A 21,457-nucleotide genomic window follows, 5' to 3' on the forward strand; every position below is an offset into this window, starting at 1 on the left:
GCACCATGCCATGACTAATGTGATCAGTGTCAAGACATCAATAAAGTAAAAAAATAAATCAGGAAGAATGAACCTGAAGATAAATTTGTTTTTTGCTTTTTTGACTTACGAGAGCTCCACACAGATTATACTTCCTGGCTTTGAAGTGCTCTGTGCCGCTGTGAACAGCTCACATGCTCACGTTTTCTGCTCAGTTTTCAATAGCCAGTATTCTAAATGGTAAATGGTAAATGGGCTGCATTTATATAGCGCTTTTATCCAAAGCGCTTTACAATTGATGCCTCTCATTCGCCAGAGCAGTTAGGGGTTAGGTGTCTTGCTCAAGGACACTTCGACACGCCCAGGGCGGGGTTTGAACTGGCAACCCTCCGACTGCCAGACAATCGGTCTTACCTCCTGAGCTATGTCGCCCCAAAACCAAGTACCTTTTTTGCTGAAGCATACAGCATACTATAAAAACACATTTTAAAATAATTTCAACAATATTGCAGGACCAAGGCCCTTCAGCATTCAAACTTCAAATTCAAATGGTTTCATTGATATGAATACTGACAGCTGGAGTTCATACTGTGTACTATGGAGACAAGTGTAATATCTGAAACTTGGCACACATCTAAAATAGTTCAGAGGGAGGGGCTGGCCCGTGTGTAGTAAGCACAATTCATCACAATAAAACCCGTTTCTATTGCCCTAGCAGTTGCTTAGCTCAGCACACAACTCATCCTTTCCTATGTATCCCTGACACGGAGATGCACAAAGCATCTTGCCATTTAGCTCTGCATTGCATGAGCATTAAAACAATCCTGCTTTTCAGCTGTTTAGTGTCTCACAGAGTATCTGATGGTCTTAGTGCTGACAGAAGACCTTCTATACGCACACAAGTATCATAATCTTTGAGCTGTTAGCCTGAAGCCTGACCCTGCCTCCGTGTTCTCTATTTTCCATCTCCTGACCATAGCCTGAAGATGTGTGATGTTGTTTTTACAGTCATGCTGGTCATCTGACAGCGGTTTCCCATCAGCCACTGGGGTACTGTGCAGCCGTTGCAACGAGCGGAACTGAAAATGACAGACGTTCGACGAAAAGCTGCACAAGGTGAGCTGGGCATTATCAGCAGCAACACATTTTTAAAAACAACCTCTCAGATTTTAAAATGTGAACCTGCTGTCCACCAGATTGCAGATCCCCGGTGAAGAACTAATCACAGCATCATTTGCTGCAAGAAATCAGGATGTAATCTTGGACCCTCATCTTTGATAACTGGCACATGTTAGAAATGATGTGTGTGTGCGTGTGTATGTGCGTGTATGTGTGCGCGTGCAGGCATGTGTGTGTGTGTTGGCCAGACGGACCTCAGGCAAATGTGCCGGCATCTGTACAGCCAGGAATTGGAATTCTATTGCTTAATCGTGATAATTTTGATTTGTTACCTTGGACCCTATATGCTATCTGCCAGCTTGGGCCCCAAGGCTTCAGTTTGGTAAACCCAAGAATTAATACTGGCTGAATGTGCCCCATAATAGCCCCATTGCCTACCCCCCCTTCTTCCGTGTTTCCAGCGCCCCCTTGCAATCTCAGAACGCACCCAGGGGAGCGGTAGGTGTCGCCCACGTTGAGAAACGCTGCATTAGAGGAATTGTTTGTGTTATCCAAATTAGCAATATGGTCCCACGCCTACTGGTTTGCAGGCCGCAACCACACCCTTCTCCAAATCGTCTTTCAATCACGGGATGAATCCTATTGGCTGTCCTACTACAATCAATTAGCCAATATAGGGTAGAAGAGTAACTGTTCGTTAGCGGACTAGAACGCCTGAGGAATATTGCAGTGGTAACGGTATTTAGCCAGCAGCATTTACGGTAAAATGTCCCTAAATTAATGCTTATTATGTGCTTATATGTAGCTATCTTAACCTTAGTTAACTAGTTGGTAGCTAACTAAATAACCTTAACTGACTAGCCAATAGTTACGAACAAATTAGTTCAACATTGAACTGGTGCTATATCTAGATAAAACGCACTTAATTTTGAAGATTGATGAACCAACATGTTTAACTATTACTGCGGTGGGCCTGAAGTTAAACTACAACGTTTGTTTCCCCTGCTGGGGCTTTAGCTACCAGCCCTTGAATGCGTTCCTCTAATAATCATTGTCAGTCGTATGTATTTGAAAGCTATATTGCATGCAATAGCTAATTGTTGGAATTTGCGGGTGGTTTGATGAATAAACTGTACTCTTTACAAGAGGCCGTCCTATTGTGTCCCAATAGTGACAGTTTGCGCTTTAGATTATCATTGTAATTATTGCTTTCACTATTTCACATGTACTTTTCAGGACATGTGGTCTCCACCCTTTATGATTCTACCATTCGGCTCTGGCCGGGAGAACGTGTTGGAAGCTCAGAGACATTTTGAAACGCGCCTTGCGGTTGCATCTGGAATGTTCCCATGGTGCTTCGTACCCATGCGTCCATGTACCAACCACTTGCCCTCTCACAGGAAACAGGTGCCAGGTAAGTGTAGAACGCAAAACCCAAATCACGTCAACCTATTTGGCTAACGTTATATATCATGTACAGCTAATGTTGTACGTTTATTATGAGTGTAGTTAATTTGGTTTTCGTAACACAAACTGAAAAATCTATCAGGCTCAGGATCATGTCTCCCATAGCAACGAGGCCGTACTGGTACTAACGTATTACCAAAACTCATAATTTGCACTTGAACAAAATGATTACATTTAAATGCCAATCTTATGTTATGCAGCTACTATACACGTTATAATGTACATATTAAGTAAGGCTCTTGTTATATTCCAGCAAATGTTAGGTCAGCGTTACTCGAGATTCGAGCAGCGTAGCTTGAGGTTATGCCTTCCATCGAGTTAACTTCGCACAAGTAACGTTAGTATACCCGATTCAACCAGAGTATTTGCCAGAGAAACACGTGCAGTACTTGGAATATCAACTACCATAAACAAGGTAGCTACCTTGTGTTGTCTTGTACAATATTCAGTGTACCAACAGTCCGGCTAGCTAGGGTCCAACTAGCTAACGAACATTTGTTAGCTAGTACAAGTTGGCTTTCATCGTCCTATTTCTCGGCTGTATCATCATTTTGTTCTGTTACTGACAGATTTGGCCTGCTTGTTTCACTTCTCTGTCTCTCCAGATCTGAAAAACTAGCTAATATAACTACGATATGTCTTTTTATTTATCGGTGCAAAACGATCTTTCACCATGCCAGTTATGACAGGTTTCTTCACTTAGATAATGAGTTGAACCCGTTAACGGAACCCGTTAACGTTACCCGTGCGCTTTGAGGATTTTTTAAAATGCACATGCTTCGTATAAAGTTTGAAATGATAGTACATGGGCTCTAAAACGGTCTTATTTTAGAAGCCAGTACGTTATTCTAATCATTGCTGATCATATTTGGATCAGCACCACGTTAATGAAGTAGTCCACTTCCCGGCCTGTTATGCACTGAAAATAGTAGCAAATATCTGAGGTCATAGTCACGTGTATGAAGCCCGGACATCACTTGTGTCAGGATAATTGTAATACACCATCAGATGGCTCTTAGTTTGTTGGGCATAAACATAATCATCTTTCCTCATCACTTTATTTAATCTTTAGCAGAAACATTCTCCTGTATCTTGGTCTTATACTTTTCGAAATAGCTGCTAAAGAAAATATTTACATTTGATCACAAAAGAGTGGCTTTGCTTTCTTCCATCTGGAGATTAACTTCAGTAAAAGCAAAGGCAGCAGAATAATCGTTGTGTCTGAAGCATTTTTAATCGTCACTTATAATCGCGGTAATGTTTGTATTTGTTGTGATTCTTTTCTCTGCAATGTAGCTGAAATCTTGTCCAATGAAGAGGCCAAGAAAATAATTTTGATAAGGTAGGCTGTTTATTGCTCACTTACTCTTGTAAATTATTAAAATGGCTCTATTGAAGCTTCTATGTGCTGTAAAAATAACTAGTGATGAAAGATTTTTCAACCTACTGTCCTGACATCAATCACTGAGAGTAAGGCTGCAGGTCCTGTGCTTACAGACTGCTGTCTCTTGCAGATCTGTGTTTGACTTGGTGAAAAGCACTCAGTTTCTGGAGCTGACCGACTCCAAGTTACTGGGCTGGTATTTGACCCTTCCTGCAGAAGACAGGAAGCTTATACAACGTAACAGCCAGAACTGCTCACATTGTGCAATATATCATTATGAGTAGAGCCTTCTTCTGAAACTGCATTACATGGTCTCTAATTCAGTCCTCCAGCAGTGATGTGGCTTCAGCACAGAATGCTAGTGAAGTACTATTGGGGAGTCATTTTGAGACCTGTTCATTAGGATATGATTAATAATGGACTGGTAGTTAGTGTGATCAAATGTGTTGATGTTTATGTATTAGTAATACATCAGTGATATATTTATATGATTGTTTTTTGCTTTTTTACTTAACACACCTGTCCGTTAGCACTGAATAAATAGTTATCTCTTATTTTTGCATAAAACTAAAATTTATTGTATTTTTGTTTTAATAGTAAACATTCTAAATCCGTTATTAATCCAGCAGGAAAATATTGAAATTGAGATCCTATTTGTTTATCCCGTTGTTTTACAAGTCGACCTTTGTCATGGATTGACAGGGTGTTGTGTGAAGATGTGCTGTTTGTGCACAATGAGTTGGCATCCGTGTGCGACAGTGCATCAGGTGCATATTACTGCTTAAGTATAATTTAATTGGCTCTTTCAGAATCTCATTCTCTCTTCTGTGTTCATTCCTGTTTTTATTGCGCGCCAGTTGACTAACACTAATTACCTTGTTATATTTTCATCTATTATGGCTGTGAAGACAAGCAGAGGATTACCACTGAATTACTGTCTGCAGAAACAAACTGTCAGAAATAATGAGACTGGTCTGTGAAACAGCAGTGCTGTGCATATGGGCTCTGATTAGCCTGGGGAAAAACAGGGGGGAAGGATGTGTTACCTGGATTTTGGGATTAGACGTGATTACCCATCTCAGTGATGCCGTACATGCATCAGGAGAACTTTGCTTGTCTTAATAACTTGGTCACATTACGCTTAACTATTTGGAGGGAAGGAGAGTGTTGTTGAAGAGACTATAAAGACACTTTCACAGAGAGATTTTCACCCCCTACCACACTTTACAGACGAAGGAGGACTTCTACAGTTTCTTCAGAAACACCCTGCTCTTGATGTGACCAGAAATTTTGTGTATATAAAACGTAAGTATTTTCTCAAGTCCAGCTGAGATATGAAATATGTATTTTTGTGGCCAGCTTTCACTTGTTATTTCCAGAAATGAAATTCCTTGTTTGATCTGTTTCAGGGCAGTCCTTGGAAGAGTGCACACACCTCTTATCATCGGAAATGTCCACAGACTTGAACAAGTACATATTTCCTTCTGTTCCTTTCTGCTTCATTATTCCACAAAAGCACTTTCCATTGAACATGGTTTAATTGGCGTCTTTGCTAAAATGATATTTTTCATGTTGAAGCACAGTTTTCGATGGATTGGGAGAATAGACGTTGTGTTACCTCAATCAAAAGCTGTGTTCTTTCAGTATGCTTTATACTGGGCTAACTCTGAAGTGTCTTCCAGTATTGTTTATATATATTGATTAATCTATCACATGGCCCAAGTTCAATCATTGCACACACTATCCTTTTATTGAATAACCAATCCAAATTTAGCCCCAGTAACCAATAAGCAAATCTGAGAAAAATCGAGATCTCAAATGCAGACTATACAGCATGACACACAAACTTGTAATTGACGACAAAAAAAAAAAAAAAAAAAACTAAGAACCAATCATACTTCTCCAAGCAAGAATTCCCTGGACACAAGTGACAGGTTGTGTTGCATAGGGATTGGGGGAGTATCGGTGCACTACCAGGCAACACAAACCTTGGTTTGCATTGAATGACCAATGACTGTCGCCGTCTCGCCTCTGCCAGATCCAGACGACCCACGTATTACGGCGTGTCGCTGTGCAAGAGCTGTGGAGCCAGCATCCCCTTCAGCACCACCACCTGCCGGCTGTGCTGCGCGCCCGCCAAGAAGCCGGAGGAGAAGTTCTACCTGTCAGGTGTGTGCGCTGCTGCTCCTTCTCCTCCGCCCACGCTGACCTCAGCCACACTCGGGCGCAAGGAGAGCACCGTCCCATACTGTTTACGGGAAAACAAAGGGAGTGCACTTATAGCCTGTTTCCGTGTGTGCTTTTTTTGTATTTTCCATGAAAATGACATGCACAATTGAAGACCTGGACTGTCGGTGACCTGGATTTACCTGGTTGATGCTTCTAGTGATGTCATCTCACTTTGTGAATGTCTGTGTGAATAGTTCAGGGTGGCAGTGTGAGCACAGTGGGTAAGGACCTGGGCTTGTAACCAAAAGGTCATAGGTTCGATTCCTGGGCAGGACACTGCCGTTGTACCCTTGAGCAAGGTACTTAACCTGCAATGCTTCAGTGTATATATCCAGCTGTATAAATGGGTACAATGTAAAATGCTATGTAAATGTTGTGTAAGTCGCTCTGGATAAGGGTGTCTGCTAAATGCCTGTAATGTAATGTAATAGCTCTTCTGTGTGGAGTTAACTGATTTAATCGTTGTCTGGTTGATTGGTAGACCAAGGGAGGGAGCTGCGCTCGCTCCCCACCGGTGTGAGGGAGGAGCTGATTTTCGGGCCCTCGGGGGTCCAGGACGCCCCTGGAGAGCGGCGGACGGCCCAGGGCCCCGCAGATCAGTCGCTGCTGGTGGTGTCGGAGGAGAGCTTCCGCTCGGCCTGCGGCGCTGCAGAGGGGCCTCCCGGCCTGCAGGGGGAGCAGGCGCACATCCTGAGCCAGCTGTGGGACGAGGAGGTGGAGAAGAAGAGCGCCGGCGTGACCGTGTACAAGGACTCCTCTGCGCAGGCGAGCTTCGCGCTGGACGCGCAGCTGGAGCGCCACGGCAGGACGCCGCAGGGGCTCGTGGGTAGCCCGGAGCGGGGCGGATACCGGGGGGAGGGGCCCGCTGACGTCACGGGCCTGGAGATGGAGACGCTGCCCGAGTACTGCAGCTTCGACAGCACCGGGCTGAGCACCTCGTACCGGGACTGCAGCGACACCAGCCAATCAGGAGGCTCCTACCACAGCGGGTCCGACCCCGCGGCCAGGCCACGCGAAGCGGAGGGGACGGACAGCTACGGCTCGGCGGACTCCACCCCCTGCCGCGGCGAGTACGCGGACTGGACTCGCGGCGACCGCCTGGACGACTTCGGGGCGGAGGAGGACTCGCGGCACAGCCTGAAGAACGAGGAGTTCCACAGCGTAATGGAGGCGGAGCCTCTGGAGGCGGGCGGTGCCACATGGGTCAGTTCTTGGACCCCTACGCCTCAGGGCTTAGAGATGGAGCCCCGGATGAGCCCAAGCCCAGCTGACCAATCGCGGGGTGAGGTGGCGGGAGCCTGTCACAGCCCGCGCACGCGGGGAGGGAACTGGGCCTGCCCCGAACGGGAGTTTGCGAGCTCGTCGCCCGGCAACAGGGGGAGGAACAGCAGCCTGGCCGCTCTGTACGACAGCCGCTCCGTGGCGGGAAGCCCCCAGGTGACCGTCAACCAATCGGTGGACGTCAGCAGGGACTTCAGGGCCAGCTACACCTCCACGCGGGCGACCGAGGCCAGGTGGAGTGGGGTCAGCAGGGCCTCCAACACCGAACCCCCGGGGGCAACCCGAAACGCCGCCGTGAACACGGGCCGCGCGCCGCCGGGCCAGGACCGGGGCACCCAAACCACGTCTGCCCCCACGGCCGAAAAGTTCGCTATCACCGAGGTCTGCATGGCTGACCTGGACTATTTCACTGAGGTACACGTCTGTCCACTGTTGTTTGGGTTTGGATCAGTTAGGACTGCCCAGCTGAATTAATAATTTACTTCCACTTCTAGTACTGTACATCCGTCACTATTTCCACTATTGATTGGAAACGTGATCCTTTTTATTTATTTTAGGAATTCATAAAACTACACCATGCCCAAGACGAGCTGAAACTGTTGCAGGCCAAGCTTGCATGGTAAAGTGCTTTCGTTGCCTCTGAGCTCATCACTTTCGGCTGTGTTTGTATCGGAGGTGTCCAGCCTTACCTGAAAAGGGTTGATGTGGGTGCAGGTTTTTGTTTTAGCCCAGCACTAAGACACCCAATGTGACTAATTCATGACTTCATGGTCATTAATCAAGTGGAATCCAGTGTTGAAGCTGAAACACAAGCCTGTACCCTGTACAAGCCTGTCTCTCTTTAGCTGGTCTGTCTGTGTTGACCCGTCTTTCTCTACGCTGGTCTGCCTGTGTTGACCCGTCTTTCTCTACGCTGGTCTGTCTGTGTTGACCCGTCTTTCTCTACGCTGGTCTTCCTGTGTTGACCTGTCTCTCTCTACGCTGGTCTGCCTGTGTTGACCCGTCTCTCTCTACGCTGGTCTGCCTGTGTTGACCCGTCTTTCTCTACGCTGGTCTGTCTGTGTTGACCCGTCTTTCTCTACGCTGGTCTGCCTGTGTTGACCTGTCTCTCTTTAGCTGGTCTGCCTGTGTTGACCCGTCTTTCTCTACACTGGTCTGCCTGTGTTGACCTGTCTCTCTCTACGCTGGTCTGCCTGTGTTGACCCGTCTTTCTCTACGCTGGTCTGCCTGTGTTGACCCGTCTCTCTCTACGCTGGTCTGCCTGTGTTGACCCGTCTTTCTCTACGCTGGTCTGTCTGTGTTGACCCGTCTTTCTCTACGCTGGTCTGTCTGTGTTGACCCGTCTTTCTCTACGCTGGTCTGTCTGTGTTGACCCGTCTTTCTCCACGCTGGTCTGTCTGTGTTGACCCGTCTTTCTCTACGCTGGTCAGTCTGTGTTGACCCGTCTTTCTCTACGCTGGTCTGTCTGTGTTGACCCGTCTTTCTCTACGCTGGTCTGCCTGTGTTGACCCGTCTTTCTCTACGCTGGTCCGCCTGTGTTGACCCGTCTTTCTCCACGCTGGTCCGCCTGTGTTGACCCGTCTTTCTCCACGCTGGTCCGTCTGTGTTGACCCGTCTTTCTCCACGCTGGTCTGTCTGTGTTGACTCGTCTTTCTCTACGCTGGTCTGTCTGTGTTGACTCGTCTTTCTCTGCGCTGGTCTGCCTGTGTTGACCTGTCTCTCTCTACGCTGGTCTGCCTGTGTTGACCTGTCTCTCTCTACGCTGGTCTGCCTGTGTTGACCCGTCTCTCTCTACGCTGGTCTGCCTGTGTTGACCCGTCTTTCTCTGCGCTGGTCTGCCTGTGTTGACCTGTCTCTCTCTACGCTGGTCTGCCTGTGTTGACCCGTCTTTCTCTACGCTGGTCCGCCTGTGTTGACCCGTCTTTCTCCACGCTGGTCCGCCTGTGTTGACCCGTCTTTCTCCACGCTGGTCCGCCTGTGTTGACCCGTCTTTCTCCACGCTGGTCCGCCTGTGTTGACCCGTCTTTCTCCACGCTGGTCCGTCTGTGTTGACCCGTCTTTCTCTACGCTGGTCTGTCTGTGTTGACTCGTCTTTCTCTGCGCTGGTCTGCCTGTGTTGACCTGTCTCTCTCTACGCTGGTCTGCCTGTGTTGACCCGTCTCTCTCTACGCTGGTCTGCCTGTGTTGACCCGTCTTTCTCTACGCTGGTCTGCCTGTGTTGACCCGTCTTTCTCTACGCTGGTCTGCCTGTGTTGACCCGTCTCTCTCTACGCTGGTCTGCCTGTGTTGACCCGTCTTTCTCTACGCTGGTCTGCCTGTGTTGACCCGTCTTTCTCTACGCTGGTCTGCCTGTGTTGACCCGTCTTTCTCTACGCTGGTCTGTCTGTGTTGACCTGTCTCTCTCTGCGCCGGTCTGTCTGTGTTGACCCGTCTTTCTCTACGCTCGGCGTGTGACGGCGAAGCAGCTCCGAACAGGAAGCGGTCGACGGCGGCTGCAGGAGAGACGGCGCGTGCGAGTGTTCCCAGAGGGCCGTGCGGGCGGAGCTCCGCCTCCTGGCGCTGCAGCACGCCATGTGCCAGCAGCACTGCTGGAGGCGCTATTACACCTCGCCGGAGGGCGAGTGCAGCATCCTGAGGTAAAGGTGATTATGGGAAATGAAGTTTTTATGTTCGCCATGTATGGCATGGAAATTACTGTGGTCAATAAAAAAAAATCCTGAGATCACTTGTATAGAATGCTCTTAATTGAACATTTTAATGCTAATAATAATTATTATAATAACAATAATAATAATAAGCCTATATAGCATGTTTGTTTATATAGCACAGTGATTAATAATCACTACTAGTAACAGAATGGAATGGATTTGACTTGGAATTTTTTTTTTTAAACTTCCCAAAAAACCATTGGGTTAGATATTATTCATTATCAGGCATTCCCCTTTCTCTGTCCAAACATCTTTCTGCATAGCATGGAAGCTCCTTCTGAGAACATAAAGAACGTTCTTCAGGACCTGGAGGAAGACTACTGTGAGATGAAGAGGAAGATCTTATCGGGTGTGCCGCTGGACGAGCTCCGCCCCCTGTCTGTGAACTCCCAGATGATTGGCTCTGAGGCACTGTACGTCCCCTCACAGGTGTGTAGCGCACAGGTGTGCGTGCGTGCGTGCGTGCGTGCGTGCGTGCGTGCGTGCGTGCGTGCGGAACAGACCAGACCTGGGTCAAATATGTTTTTTTTTTTTTTTTTTTTTTTTTTTGGGATTCAAATACTTTTCTGTGCTCCGTTTTTCTTGCCTGGTGTAATTGAGCCTGCCAATATGACCAGAAGGTGGGGTTTGCACTTTTTGAGAGTATTTCATTGGTTCCAATACACCGGACAAGATCAGTAAAGCGTAGAAAAGTATTTCAGTCCAAAACAAACACGTGTTTGACCCAGGTCTGAAAGGCTTGAAATGGCCGACGTGAGTTTGCTTAAACCTGACCTTGGTGTCCTTATCACTGCTCAAAGTGCCAACTTTCTCCACCCGTTTCCATGTAGATCATTAAGGACTGTTTGTCTGAAGAGGAAGCTGTGGGGTGAGTATCCTCTGGCTCCTGCTTGTGTGTGTGTGTGGTAAATATTGTATTTGCTGTACAGGTGTTTATCCACTTCAGCCTGGAAGCCTGAGAGTGTATCTGAGTTCAAACCAGAGAAACCAAATTCAGTGGTAAAAATGGGTCAACCAGTCCATACAGGCATGTAGGCTAGCCTAGCGTGCGTCCAGCACTGGGTCAAGCCAGGTGTGGAACAGGTAGGGTACTGAGGTTCTGCACCTTTACCCCCCCCCCCCCAGGGCTGAGCAGGGGGAGGCCCTGCAGCCGGCTCCCCAGGACGGGGGAGAGGGAGAGAGAGGAGGAGGCTCTGTCGCGAGCAGGAGCACTGAACCCCTGCAGGTACGTCGGCACAGGTGATACTGCTTTGAAGGGGTCTGTGTGCGTGTGCGTGTGCGTGTGCGTGCGTACATGCACATGGGCTCTGTTCCTCTGTCTGACAGACGGAGCAGACCGATGCCCCTCCAGCGGTGAAGCCCCAACCTGACAGCGCTAAGAGTGGAAGGGCAGACACCCCCCTCCCGAGTCAGACCTGCCCCCCCACCGGCCCCCCCATCGCCTCCACCGCGGGACACAAGCCTGGTAAAACCCCTGGCCGCTGGAGCCAGTGTCTGGAAGCACGCTGGCCCAAGACTGCCTCTGGTCTGATACCAACTACAGTGTGAAACATCCCCCCAGCTTAGTGCTGACATTAAGGGACGACAGGCAGATGAGATCTCCTGTGTTGCCACCAGGGGGAGCCAGAGACCCCGAATCGAGCGAGGCCTGGTACGACGCGGAGGAGGAGTTTGGGCCTGTGCCGAGGGGGCAGAAGGGGACACGGCGTGAGGGAGTGGAAGAAGGTAGTGATGGTGAGGTTGGAGTATCGCTGCCTGACCCTAAAATTGACATGGTGCGGTTCACGTCAGAGGTTCAAATGATCTTCTTTTTGGTTTTTTTTGTTTTTTTTGTTCTGTGTTTGCTCTCCTTCTACAGGGACAATCAGCAAAGGGAAGAAAGATCTGAACTGTTTCCTGTGTGTCACAGGCCTCCCCGATGACACCACAGAGGTAAACGCAAACCCAGCACTTTAAACCCGTTCATTTAATCAGGTGTAGTTGCACCGCTTGGCCTGAAGGTGGAAGTAACTGTGCTGTGTTTTTTTTTTTTTTTTTTTTTTTTTAGGATGAAGTGCGGTCTACTTTCAGAAAGTACCAAGTGTCCGAAGTCAACGTGACTACTTTCAGCAATAATCTAAGGTAAAGTGTGCTGTAAAATTGATTACTCCTGAGGCTGTGATTGTCTTTGTTGTGGCTACAGAGGAACCCTTTGAATGTCAGAAAAAGTCAGTACACCAGGTCCTGGTCTGTAAGGGCGTTGAATTAACCAAGATGTGGGCGGGACGGTGTTACCCCCCCCCCCCCCCCCCCGCAGGGTGGCCATGATGACGGTCGGCTGTCCGAGGCTTGCCGAGGCGGCGGTGAGGGAGGTGAACGGGCGCACCCTCCGGGGGCAGGTCGTCAAGGTGACCAGCGTCTGCAGGCCCTGCAACCCGTCGTCGGAGCGACCGGGGGGTGGGGGGGGCGCGAAGACGAGCTCCCGCACCTTCCTCCGGGCGAGGCGCACGGCGACCACCCAGACTCCCAAAAACCCCAAGAGCATCCTGTCCGTCACAGCCAAGGTGGGTCGCGCCTCGTCGCCCTCGGTTGCGCCTCGGTTTGTAAACGAGGGTGCATCGATGCGTGCTGTTATTCACAAAAACAGTTCTTGTGATTGCAGCTTATCGGTTGTATCTTCTGTGCTTCTCAGAATGGTTCAAAGCCTTCTAATGCTGCCCTCTTTTGGGCGCTTGACCAGCCAGAAACTTTCACACCTTTTTCTAAAGGCATCGTATTTGTGTTAATGTAAACACTTGCTGCTTATTTTATTATTTGTTTAATTCTAGTCTGTGCCACCTTTGTTATACTGCTACCTGCATATGCATGAAATGTCTTTATGTTTAGTGGCCTTGTTTGGAACAGGTTGTTTTGTTGGTGGATAAACTTTCAGTCCCTTATCGTGTTTGTTTTCCCATTGATGTGTGTTTCAGTGTCCCATCCACTAGGGGGCAGTGTGCGGTTTAGGCAGACCTCACTGAAGCCTCTCTTGTCTGTATCTCAGCCCCTCCAGCACCGGCTGGAGAAGCTGACCAACGTGCAGGACACGCCCACGGCCTCGGGCACCTGCGTGCCCCCGCACTACGCCACCATGGGCAGCTTCGACACGCTGATTGCCCGCCTGACAGAGCGCCACCCGGAGGCGGGGCGGGAGAGGATCGTCAAGGCCCTGGTGGAGCTGCGGGAGCAGAACCAGGGCCTCCTCAGCGGCCTGCCCCTCAAGACCATCGTGGACATGACCTCTGACCTCCTGACCCGCCCCTCCTCATCCGCGGTGGTGTGAGTGCGGCGGGCCAAGGTTCCGTTTTAGCCCTGTGAGGTGTGACTGCGCAAATGCGCGATCAGAATGTTGAGTAACTGAACGTTCTAATGGTGATGTCACAATAGCTACTGGTAACTGAAAGCAGTGGAGTTCTAGAACACTGCCTTAGAATTCTGGGAAAAAAAACATTCCGAAATAGCCTACTCTTTAAAGGGTTAAATATCTTCTTCTTTTTTTTGTGTACCATCATTGTCCTTTTGCTGCAGAGGTTCTCATAAAGCATACGCTGTTGAAGCGGTTGCAGTACCATTTATTAGTCTATAGGTCATTTACTTTGTATCAAGAGTAGATGCATAAATATGAATAAAAATTCATGGGCTTTGTGTTTGAATTTTTCGGGATTGTGTTCCATTATGGAACACAGGAATCTGTGGCTAGTCAGTCATCATTGGTGTTGAAGGATCTAATGCATTCCTTCTCATTCCTGTCCCCCCCCCCCCATGTTTTGATGGCAAATGTTGTCCATCCATGTTGGCATTTTGAAATGTTCTTAGTGTTGTCTAAAGAACAAACATTGTTTTTTGTTTTCCTCCAAGTTATGCAAAAAAGTTCTGTTAATGGATTGGCAGCTTTCTTATGTTTAGAAGAAAAGCCAAACTGAATTTATTTTGTTTCATTGTTATTGCTAAACAGCATTGCTGCTGTTATTTTCTGTTTTGAATCAGGAGTATTCCACTCTTCCTCTCTTTTCATTCAGTCTTGGAGAACAAATATTTTGGAGACTTGTTCATAACTTTTAAAAATAAATATACAATGACAGAAAAGTGTACCACAGCATAGTTTGAAATGTGTGCCAGTGGTGTCCACATTACTCTGGCCACACAGGGCTGGCTTACATGGTTTTATTTTCCAGAAATGTTTGGTATGCTGTCCATTGCCAACAATAAAACTAATTAATTTACATGTCATGTCATACATTTTGTTTTGTATCCATTGTGTGCCTCACGCAGTGTTTTTTCTGTTCTGAACTCCTCTGTGCTGGGGGGTTTGGGGGGGGAAGCCTGCTCTCTTTCAGTGCCTGTCTGGACAGTCTAATCCACCAAGGGAGATGGGTTTTTTTTTATATTCTCACTTCAAACCATTGCCTTGGGCACCGTGAAGATTTAAGGACTCGGATGTCTTCTGATCTCTTTGAGGGATTAGCTTGATATGCAGCCCCCCCCCTCCCCCTCCCCCTCCCCCTCCCCCCAGCCACGCCCAAATTCTCACCACCTGAGCGTTTGGGAGGGTTTGAGTGGAGCGCTGCGCTGCTCATCCGTGCGTTATAAAGCTCTTCAAAGGACTGCCTGCATATCCGTTAAAGGGGGGCTACTAACGGCGGCATTGTGACGTTCTGTTTTGGTGTTTGTTTCTGTGATGCCGCGTGACGAATTTTCCTTCTGGCGGTAATTGGTATCTATCGATCTAATACGCGGGGTTTCTCGATGGATTCCGGATACCGCCCCCCCCCCCCCCCCCCCCCCAAAAAAAAAAAAAAAGAAATACGCAGAACACACCTCTCACATTTTTTTTAGTAATGTGGTAAAGAATACTGAACTTTCCCACGGGGCCATAAAGTGTGGAAGAATAAAGAAGGAGGTGTCTCTTAGCATCCTACTTGCATCTTGGGTGGGAAGGTCGCGTGCAGTGTATTGTCCTACTTTTCTGTAATTACGCGACACTAAATGTAAACTTGGAGCCATTAGATGGCGCAATACAATTCTATAATAAACCTCCATTTGGTAGTGCGGAGTCTAGCCTTCTAAGTGTCGAGAATACTGCTGCCTCCGTGTTAAAAAATGTGAGTTTATTCGTGTGCATGTAGCTACCATCAAACTGCATCGTTATGCTTGGTATTCCACAGATGTTCGGGCAATATTCTGATTAATCTGTCCCCTAGCGCACAAAATGTTAACATGTCTTGAATATGCATTACATAAATGCGCAGATTAATTGGGAAAAATCACATAGCCTATGCATATTTATTTTACTTTGACGTGATGACCTCCTTTGAGCGAGCGTGCTGACCTTCGTGTACGTAACAGGTGGTAACCCAATTAAAGCCGGTCACCTGACGGATAGTCCGAGGACCAAAGAGGGTGATTCACCGCCTCGTGGTCAGCTGGGTCAGGTTTATTTCATTTTTATTCCCCAATAATGGTTGGAGTTATCTTCAGTGCATAATGGCTGAACCAGGATTCTTCTGAGGGGGGTATAAAATGCCCGGTGCAGTTGTGCCAAATTTTTGTATTTATGTACTTCTTTTTATATCTGGAACCACGCTTTTATTCTGCGGTGGACAAGAAAGATGTAATAAGCTATTTGAAACATGCATAATAGTACAGAATAAAAATTACGGCAACACTTATAAGAAAATAGTGTTTATTTAAAAACTAAGTCATGGTTATAAGTTCAGCTCAAGGTGGAATTAATGGCATTCGGAACATAACGTGTATCCCTATTCCCGTCGAGAATTAGCCTATTATTATTGCTATTATTAGTAGTATTTTCATTATTTGGTTTTCCTTTGGTTTATTATTGAGGAAATCTCAGTCCCTAGTCAGTGAACGAAAGGGTTAAGTGTTGCTGTCGGATATAACCCCCCCCCCCCCCAATATGGGCGGAGACTTTGGATACCGACCGTGCGCTTTCTGGACGTAACTTCGGCGGAGAGGAACGGAGATTGGAGTTTGGAAAACAAATCCTGGAAATCAGATTTCAGACACATTCTGGACGCCTGCTTTGCGGTAAACTACTGGAGAAAATTAAACAAGATGAGTTTTCGATGTTGAAGCATTAGCTGGTGGGCTCGCGCGTGCACCACAAGAATCAAAGCAAAGTGGTCCGTAGGCTATAACTTCAGAACCAAGACTGTTCGTCCGGCTGCTAGTTCTCCGGATTATTTATTTGATGACACACCGTTTTGTAATCTTTGTTTTGAACCCCCGTTTGCATAATGATTCCACGCCACTTTGCTGGAACAGAAACGGACAAAGAGGGGGCTGCACTATTCTGGATCGACTGAGCGGACACGATGTGGATTTCATGAGCGGTCTGCAGCAGATTGACATCTGTGCCAGAAACTTCCCAGCTGCAAATTTCAGATAATTGCTTATTTTCGGGAAATAATGTTGAGCAGAAGGCAATGGACATACGTCACGGCGATTAGCTATCTTATTTTAGAAATATTAATTCGCAATGTTAAAGGTAAGAATTGTTTTTGTTTTTTGGCCATAGCGCTTATGCCGGAATCGCGACTTTTTTTGTTTAGTTTGTTTTGTTTTGTTAGTAAAACTCTCAGAATTGTATTGCCTTATGTTTGCATAGTTCTAAAGTGCAAACATGTTTAACTTATTCTGTACTTCATCAGATGTTAGCTTCTTAAGTAGCCTAGCTGTAGTTGCCAACTATTCATGTTAAAATTAGTAAAAATACACACGTCCATTCCTTATTAGTATGGTTCCGACGTTCCTTGGACAGTGCTCACAGAGTTTCGGACATGGGTTTACTCGCAGCTGAACTTCTCCAGTATTTTTCGGTGTTCATTCGCGTTTGGCGACCACCTCAAGAATTTGCTCCGGCTGCGTGGTCTTTCTGCGCGAAGTGATTGTTGTGTTGGCGCCTGCGCTCGTGCTCGTGCTCGTGCTCCAGCTGTGTAAACCCATATTCGTCGTCTATTTAGGGCTACAATTGATGTCCTTTGGAGTCGAGCGTTAATACCTTAAAAACATTAACGCCTATATTCAGGTGCTTGATATAATCTTATTATGGATTAATTTTTGAATATTGATACAAGAAGGTGGGCTTTACTAAAAAAAAAAAAAAAAAGATTGATACTTAAAATATTTTATTGATAGCGAAGGATTCTGATTTACAATGTGAGAATAAATCTTTAAACAAACGTGTAATAATTTCCCCGTATTGCTTTTTTTCGTACTAGCTGTGAGCCGGCGCTACACAGATCCACGAAAGTGTTGTATGGATATCAGTCTAATCATGTCATCCACAACAATCCCATCTAGCTTTTATGATGATCACTGCACTACCTGGTGTGAACTAATTCCCGTAAACAAACAGCATACATTAAAAACTTTTGAGCTGCTGGAGAAGATGGGTACATTCATTTTTACGTCATTTTCCTTTACTAGGTCTCAACGTTTGTACTAGCGGCAGTGCGACCTCCTGCGAGGAATGTCTGCTTATCCACCCGAGCTGCGCGTGGTGCGCGCAAGAGGTAAACACGTGCCAACTTCGACGAGCGGCAAATATTCCGAGTGCTTGCGTTCTCGTGGCCTCTCGGTGCATAGCGAAAACAAGTTAACGCCTCACATTCTCGCTAATTTTCTGGGTCGTCAGCCTACGGCAAAGTGGATAGAACGTTTCCTGGGAGTTCATTGACGGCACCAATTGGCCAAGGTCTTTAAACTGTCCTGCTATAGGCTACTGAACACCTTGTACCCAGGTGATACTGCAGATGATAATGCAACGGGGGGCCATCACATTGCATGCAAAATAAGTACAGAGAGTATGGACTGAGAAACCACAGTAAAACTTCTTTTAATGTGTGTGTGTACTGAGCCAAGTTTAACACACACACTGAAAATCTACGCAGATGCAGATCCTCCTCAGCTTGCTCTGATCCTCCATGTTTGTCTGCTCTGGCCTCCTTCTGAAGCTGTGCTTGGGGACAGGAAGTGGTCACACAGGTGTCCATTGTGTTCTTTTTTTTTGTTTTGTTTTTTATTTCCCCTGCTCAGGAATTCGGGAGTCCTCGGACTCTGACGTCCCGCTGCGATCTGCAGCAGAACCTGCAGAAGAGGGGCTGCGAGGCCCCGTTCATCGAAAGCCCCAGGAGCAACTCCTCCGTCCTGGAGAACGTCCCGCTGAGTTCCAAAGGGTCCGGGCCAACCCAGTACGACGTCATCCAGATAGCGCCCCAGAAGGTCTCGCTGAGTCTCCGGCCCGGTACGTCCTCTTCCCCCGTCGAGCCCGACCGTTCGCTTCCCCCGTCGAGCCCAGACCGTTCGCTTCCCCCGTCGAGCCCAGACCGTTCGCTTTGTGAGGGGAAACTGCCATTTCGGTCATGATTAAGAAACGGTATTGAAATATTTGAGGATATCAAACAGAAAAGAAACTGTCATCAGCAAAAAAAAAAAAAAAAAAAGTTGAAATGAAAAACTGAAATGAAACAGACAGACAGAAATATTAATAATATGTTAATTTGACACACATGGTAAAGTTTGGTTGAGCACCAGGCAGTTGACAGTGATGGTGCCAGGATGAGATGGTGTGTACTTCAAAGGAAAATGGAAATTTCGGGGCTGCAGAATGTGCTGCAATTATAGGCCATCATAGTCTTAGTAACTGGGATTGCTGTTACGTCAGGAGGGTTTGGCAGGTCAAGACTAATTTGTCCAAAATGGCGGTGTCATTACACAATGGGACATCGCTGGCATTTAGCGGACGCTCTTGTCCAGAATGGCTTACAAAGCGAACACAAGTGCAAAGGTCACGGTTGAAGAGTGCAGGAATTCCCCAGAGGGCGAGAGTGCAGTCGCAAGTGAGACATTAATCTTGAGAAACAGACTGAATTGACAACTTGTCAACTACCCTGTTGAAGTGAACATGAAACCACATTATGCACACAAGCACAAAGCTGCCTTAGACAGTCAAACTAAGTGGCACAAATGAAAGCTGAGAACCACAGGCTCTGCAGACAGAAAAGAAGTAGGCCAACACCTTATCAATAAACCAGTATATCTTGTCTGTAGATGTGACTTACTTAAGAGTAACCTTAACTCAAGTTTGAGGCTGTTTGGGAGGATGTCACATCCAAGCACAGGATCAGTTAGACAACGTTACCTCTATCTGTGGCTGCCACCCATGTTTCCTGCAAAAGTGCTTCTTTGCTGAGTCCCCCCCCCCCCCCCCCCCCCCCCCGACATCACCACACAGGTGACCCGGCGTGGTTCGAGGTGCAGGTGCGGCAGGTGGAGGACTACCCCGTGGACCTGTACTACCTGATGGACCTGTCGCTGTCCATGAAGGACGACCTGGACACCATCCGCAACCTGGGCACCAAGCTGGCGGAGGAGATGAAGAAGCTGACCAGCAACTTCCGCCTGGGCTTCGGCTCCTTCGTGGACAAGAACATGTCGCCCTTCTCCTACACCGCGCCCAAGTACCAGAACAACCCCTGCAACGGGTGAGACAGCCGCAGCCTGCTTCGAATTCTCTCTCCTCCTGTGCCTGCTATTTGGGGGTTCAGGCCTGGTTTCTTGCCCCCTTTTCTGCTACTCTGTAAAGTGTCTTTGTGACAGTTTTCTGTAAAAAAAAAAAAAATAAATAATTTTTTTAAATGAGATTAATTTGATTTGAAGGTGTGAGGTCACAAATGTCTGACTACAATGTTCTTAACCGAACATTCTAATGCTGATGTCACAATCGCTGCTGGTAAACTGAAAGCAACGAAGTTCTAGAACACTGACTTTTGAAATTTTGAAAAACAAAACATTCTGAAAAACCGACTTCAAAAGGTTAAACTGTCCCAAAGATGGAACACTCCATAAATGGCAAAGGTTAAAATTTCACCTGTCTTCGGTTCTGGTTCGGTGTTTCGTTGTTGCACAGGGTTGTGCAAGGACACTCTTCTGCATGTCTCCGAAATAAAAGCCATGAATTTAAAGGCTTCCATGACTAGGGGACAGATCCTCATCGATACAGGATATAACGTCTCCGTTTATATCTGTGCTTCCTAAAAGCAATCTGGCACAAATTATTTTGTTTCCCAGTTCCCGTTTCTCTGCTACGCTCTGTGCATCGCGTGAAAGCTAACGGAAAGCGAAAACCAGAAATGGGACTGAGTCCTCACGCAATATATATTTCCCCCATTTTATTTATAGTGCATCATGCATTGTTAATCTGTGAACCAGTGTTTGATGGTCGGTGGCAAAGGAATGGTCAAATATGAAAACCTTCTGTGTGGACTCTACAGTATTGCCACACACCCAGCCTTCCTGCCTCTTGTAGAGAAGAGACGAACGCAGATTAGTATTGGCAGCTGAAAGAGGAACGGGATTTTTTAAAAAGGCTGGAAAGCTGGCACGCGGCGTTCATGCCCTGGAGGTGATGGCTGCTCACAAACCTAGGGCCCCTACGCATCAGCGCCCAACTAGGTCACGCCCTCCACTCATGTGTGACATCATCGTTGTCACGGTGCTACTTCAATGAAACGTTAAAGGGGCAGGTCATGGGGCCTGGTGTTCCCTTCCTCACCCTGAGTGACCACGACCCCGCCACTTCCTGTTGACCTCTAGGATCTGGGTTGTATCTGCGGGATCTGGGCTTTGGTGAAGATTTGGGATCTTTGGCTTTTCCTTCTGTGTGGCATCCTCTCTGGAGCACTAAAATTATTATTCATTTCTCTCTTGCTCTATATCATCCTCCCTTCCTTCCTTCCTTCCCCCCTCTCTCCCTGATTATCCAACATACTAAACTGTGACGACACAGATAATCATTTTAATACTTTTCTCCATTTGTTTTGTTTTCTTTTTGCAGTCTTTGTTTTTTCCTGGGCTCTCTGAGTTTTAGATCAGATGGTCAGATACAGAGTCAAATTAAGGGCCCTTAAGAATCTAACTCTCTCTGTCTCTCTCCCTCTCCCCCCTTCCCCCTCTCTCTCCCTCTCCCCCCCCTCCCCCTCTCCCTTCCCCCCCCCCCCCCCCGCAGGTATAAGCTGTTCCCGAACTGTGTCCCCTCCTTCGGTTTCCGCCACCTCCTCTCTCTGACGGACAAGGTGGACCGCTTCAATAAGGAGGTGCAGAAGCAGATGGTGTCCCGCAACAGGGACGCCCCGGAGGGGGGCTTCGACGCCATCCTGCAGGCGGCCGTGTGCAAGGTGGGCTGGGCTCCGTCCGCTCGCCCTGCTCATTACACTGCGGTTAAACACCTGATCGCACGCTCACCGTGAAT

General features: G+C 47.4%; 2 protein-coding genes across 2 annotated transcripts in view; both read left to right on the top strand.

The window, feature by feature from the left end:
• Positions 1-1,682: 1,682 nt before the first annotated feature.
• On the top strand, positions 1,683-14,002 carry rbm44 (RNA binding motif protein 44). The gene is made up of 19 exons (XM_035409461.1): positions 1,683-1,859; positions 2,335-2,512; positions 3,862-3,907; positions 4,080-4,186; positions 5,180-5,254; positions 5,359-5,419; positions 5,988-6,118; positions 6,660-7,873; positions 8,017-8,078; positions 9,922-10,095; positions 10,431-10,596; positions 10,998-11,035; positions 11,293-11,392; positions 11,494-11,632; positions 11,785-11,901; positions 12,026-12,099; positions 12,215-12,288; positions 12,464-12,710; positions 13,190-14,002. Exons 2-19 carry the CDS (start codon positions 2,338-2,340, stop codon positions 13,466-13,468), a joined length of 3,279 nt encoding a protein of 1,092 aa, XP_035265352.1. The 5' UTR covers positions 1,683-1,859; positions 2,335-2,337; the 3' UTR covers positions 13,469-14,002.
• Positions 14,003-16,113: 2,111 nt separating this feature from the next.
• Positions 16,114-21,457, top strand: part of itgb5 (integrin, beta 5) — a 46,765-nt gene continuing 41,421 nt past the window's right edge. Inside the window, exons 1-5 of the mRNA XM_035410855.1 lie at positions 16,114-16,693; positions 17,635-17,720; positions 18,244-18,451; positions 19,442-19,691; positions 21,215-21,383. Coding sequence (XP_035266746.1) covers positions 16,615-16,693; positions 17,635-17,720; positions 18,244-18,451; positions 19,442-19,691; positions 21,215-21,383 — 792 coding nt within the window. The 5' untranslated portion in view covers positions 16,114-16,614. The remainder of the gene's footprint in view (positions 16,694-17,634; positions 17,721-18,243; positions 18,452-19,441; positions 19,692-21,214; positions 21,384-21,457) is intronic.

Source organism: Anguilla anguilla, chromosome 3 (genome assembly GCF_013347855.1).
Source record: "Anguilla anguilla isolate fAngAng1 chromosome 3, fAngAng1.pri, whole genome shotgun sequence".
NCBI classification, from domain to species: Eukaryota; Metazoa; Chordata; class Actinopteri; order Anguilliformes; family Anguillidae; genus Anguilla; species Anguilla anguilla.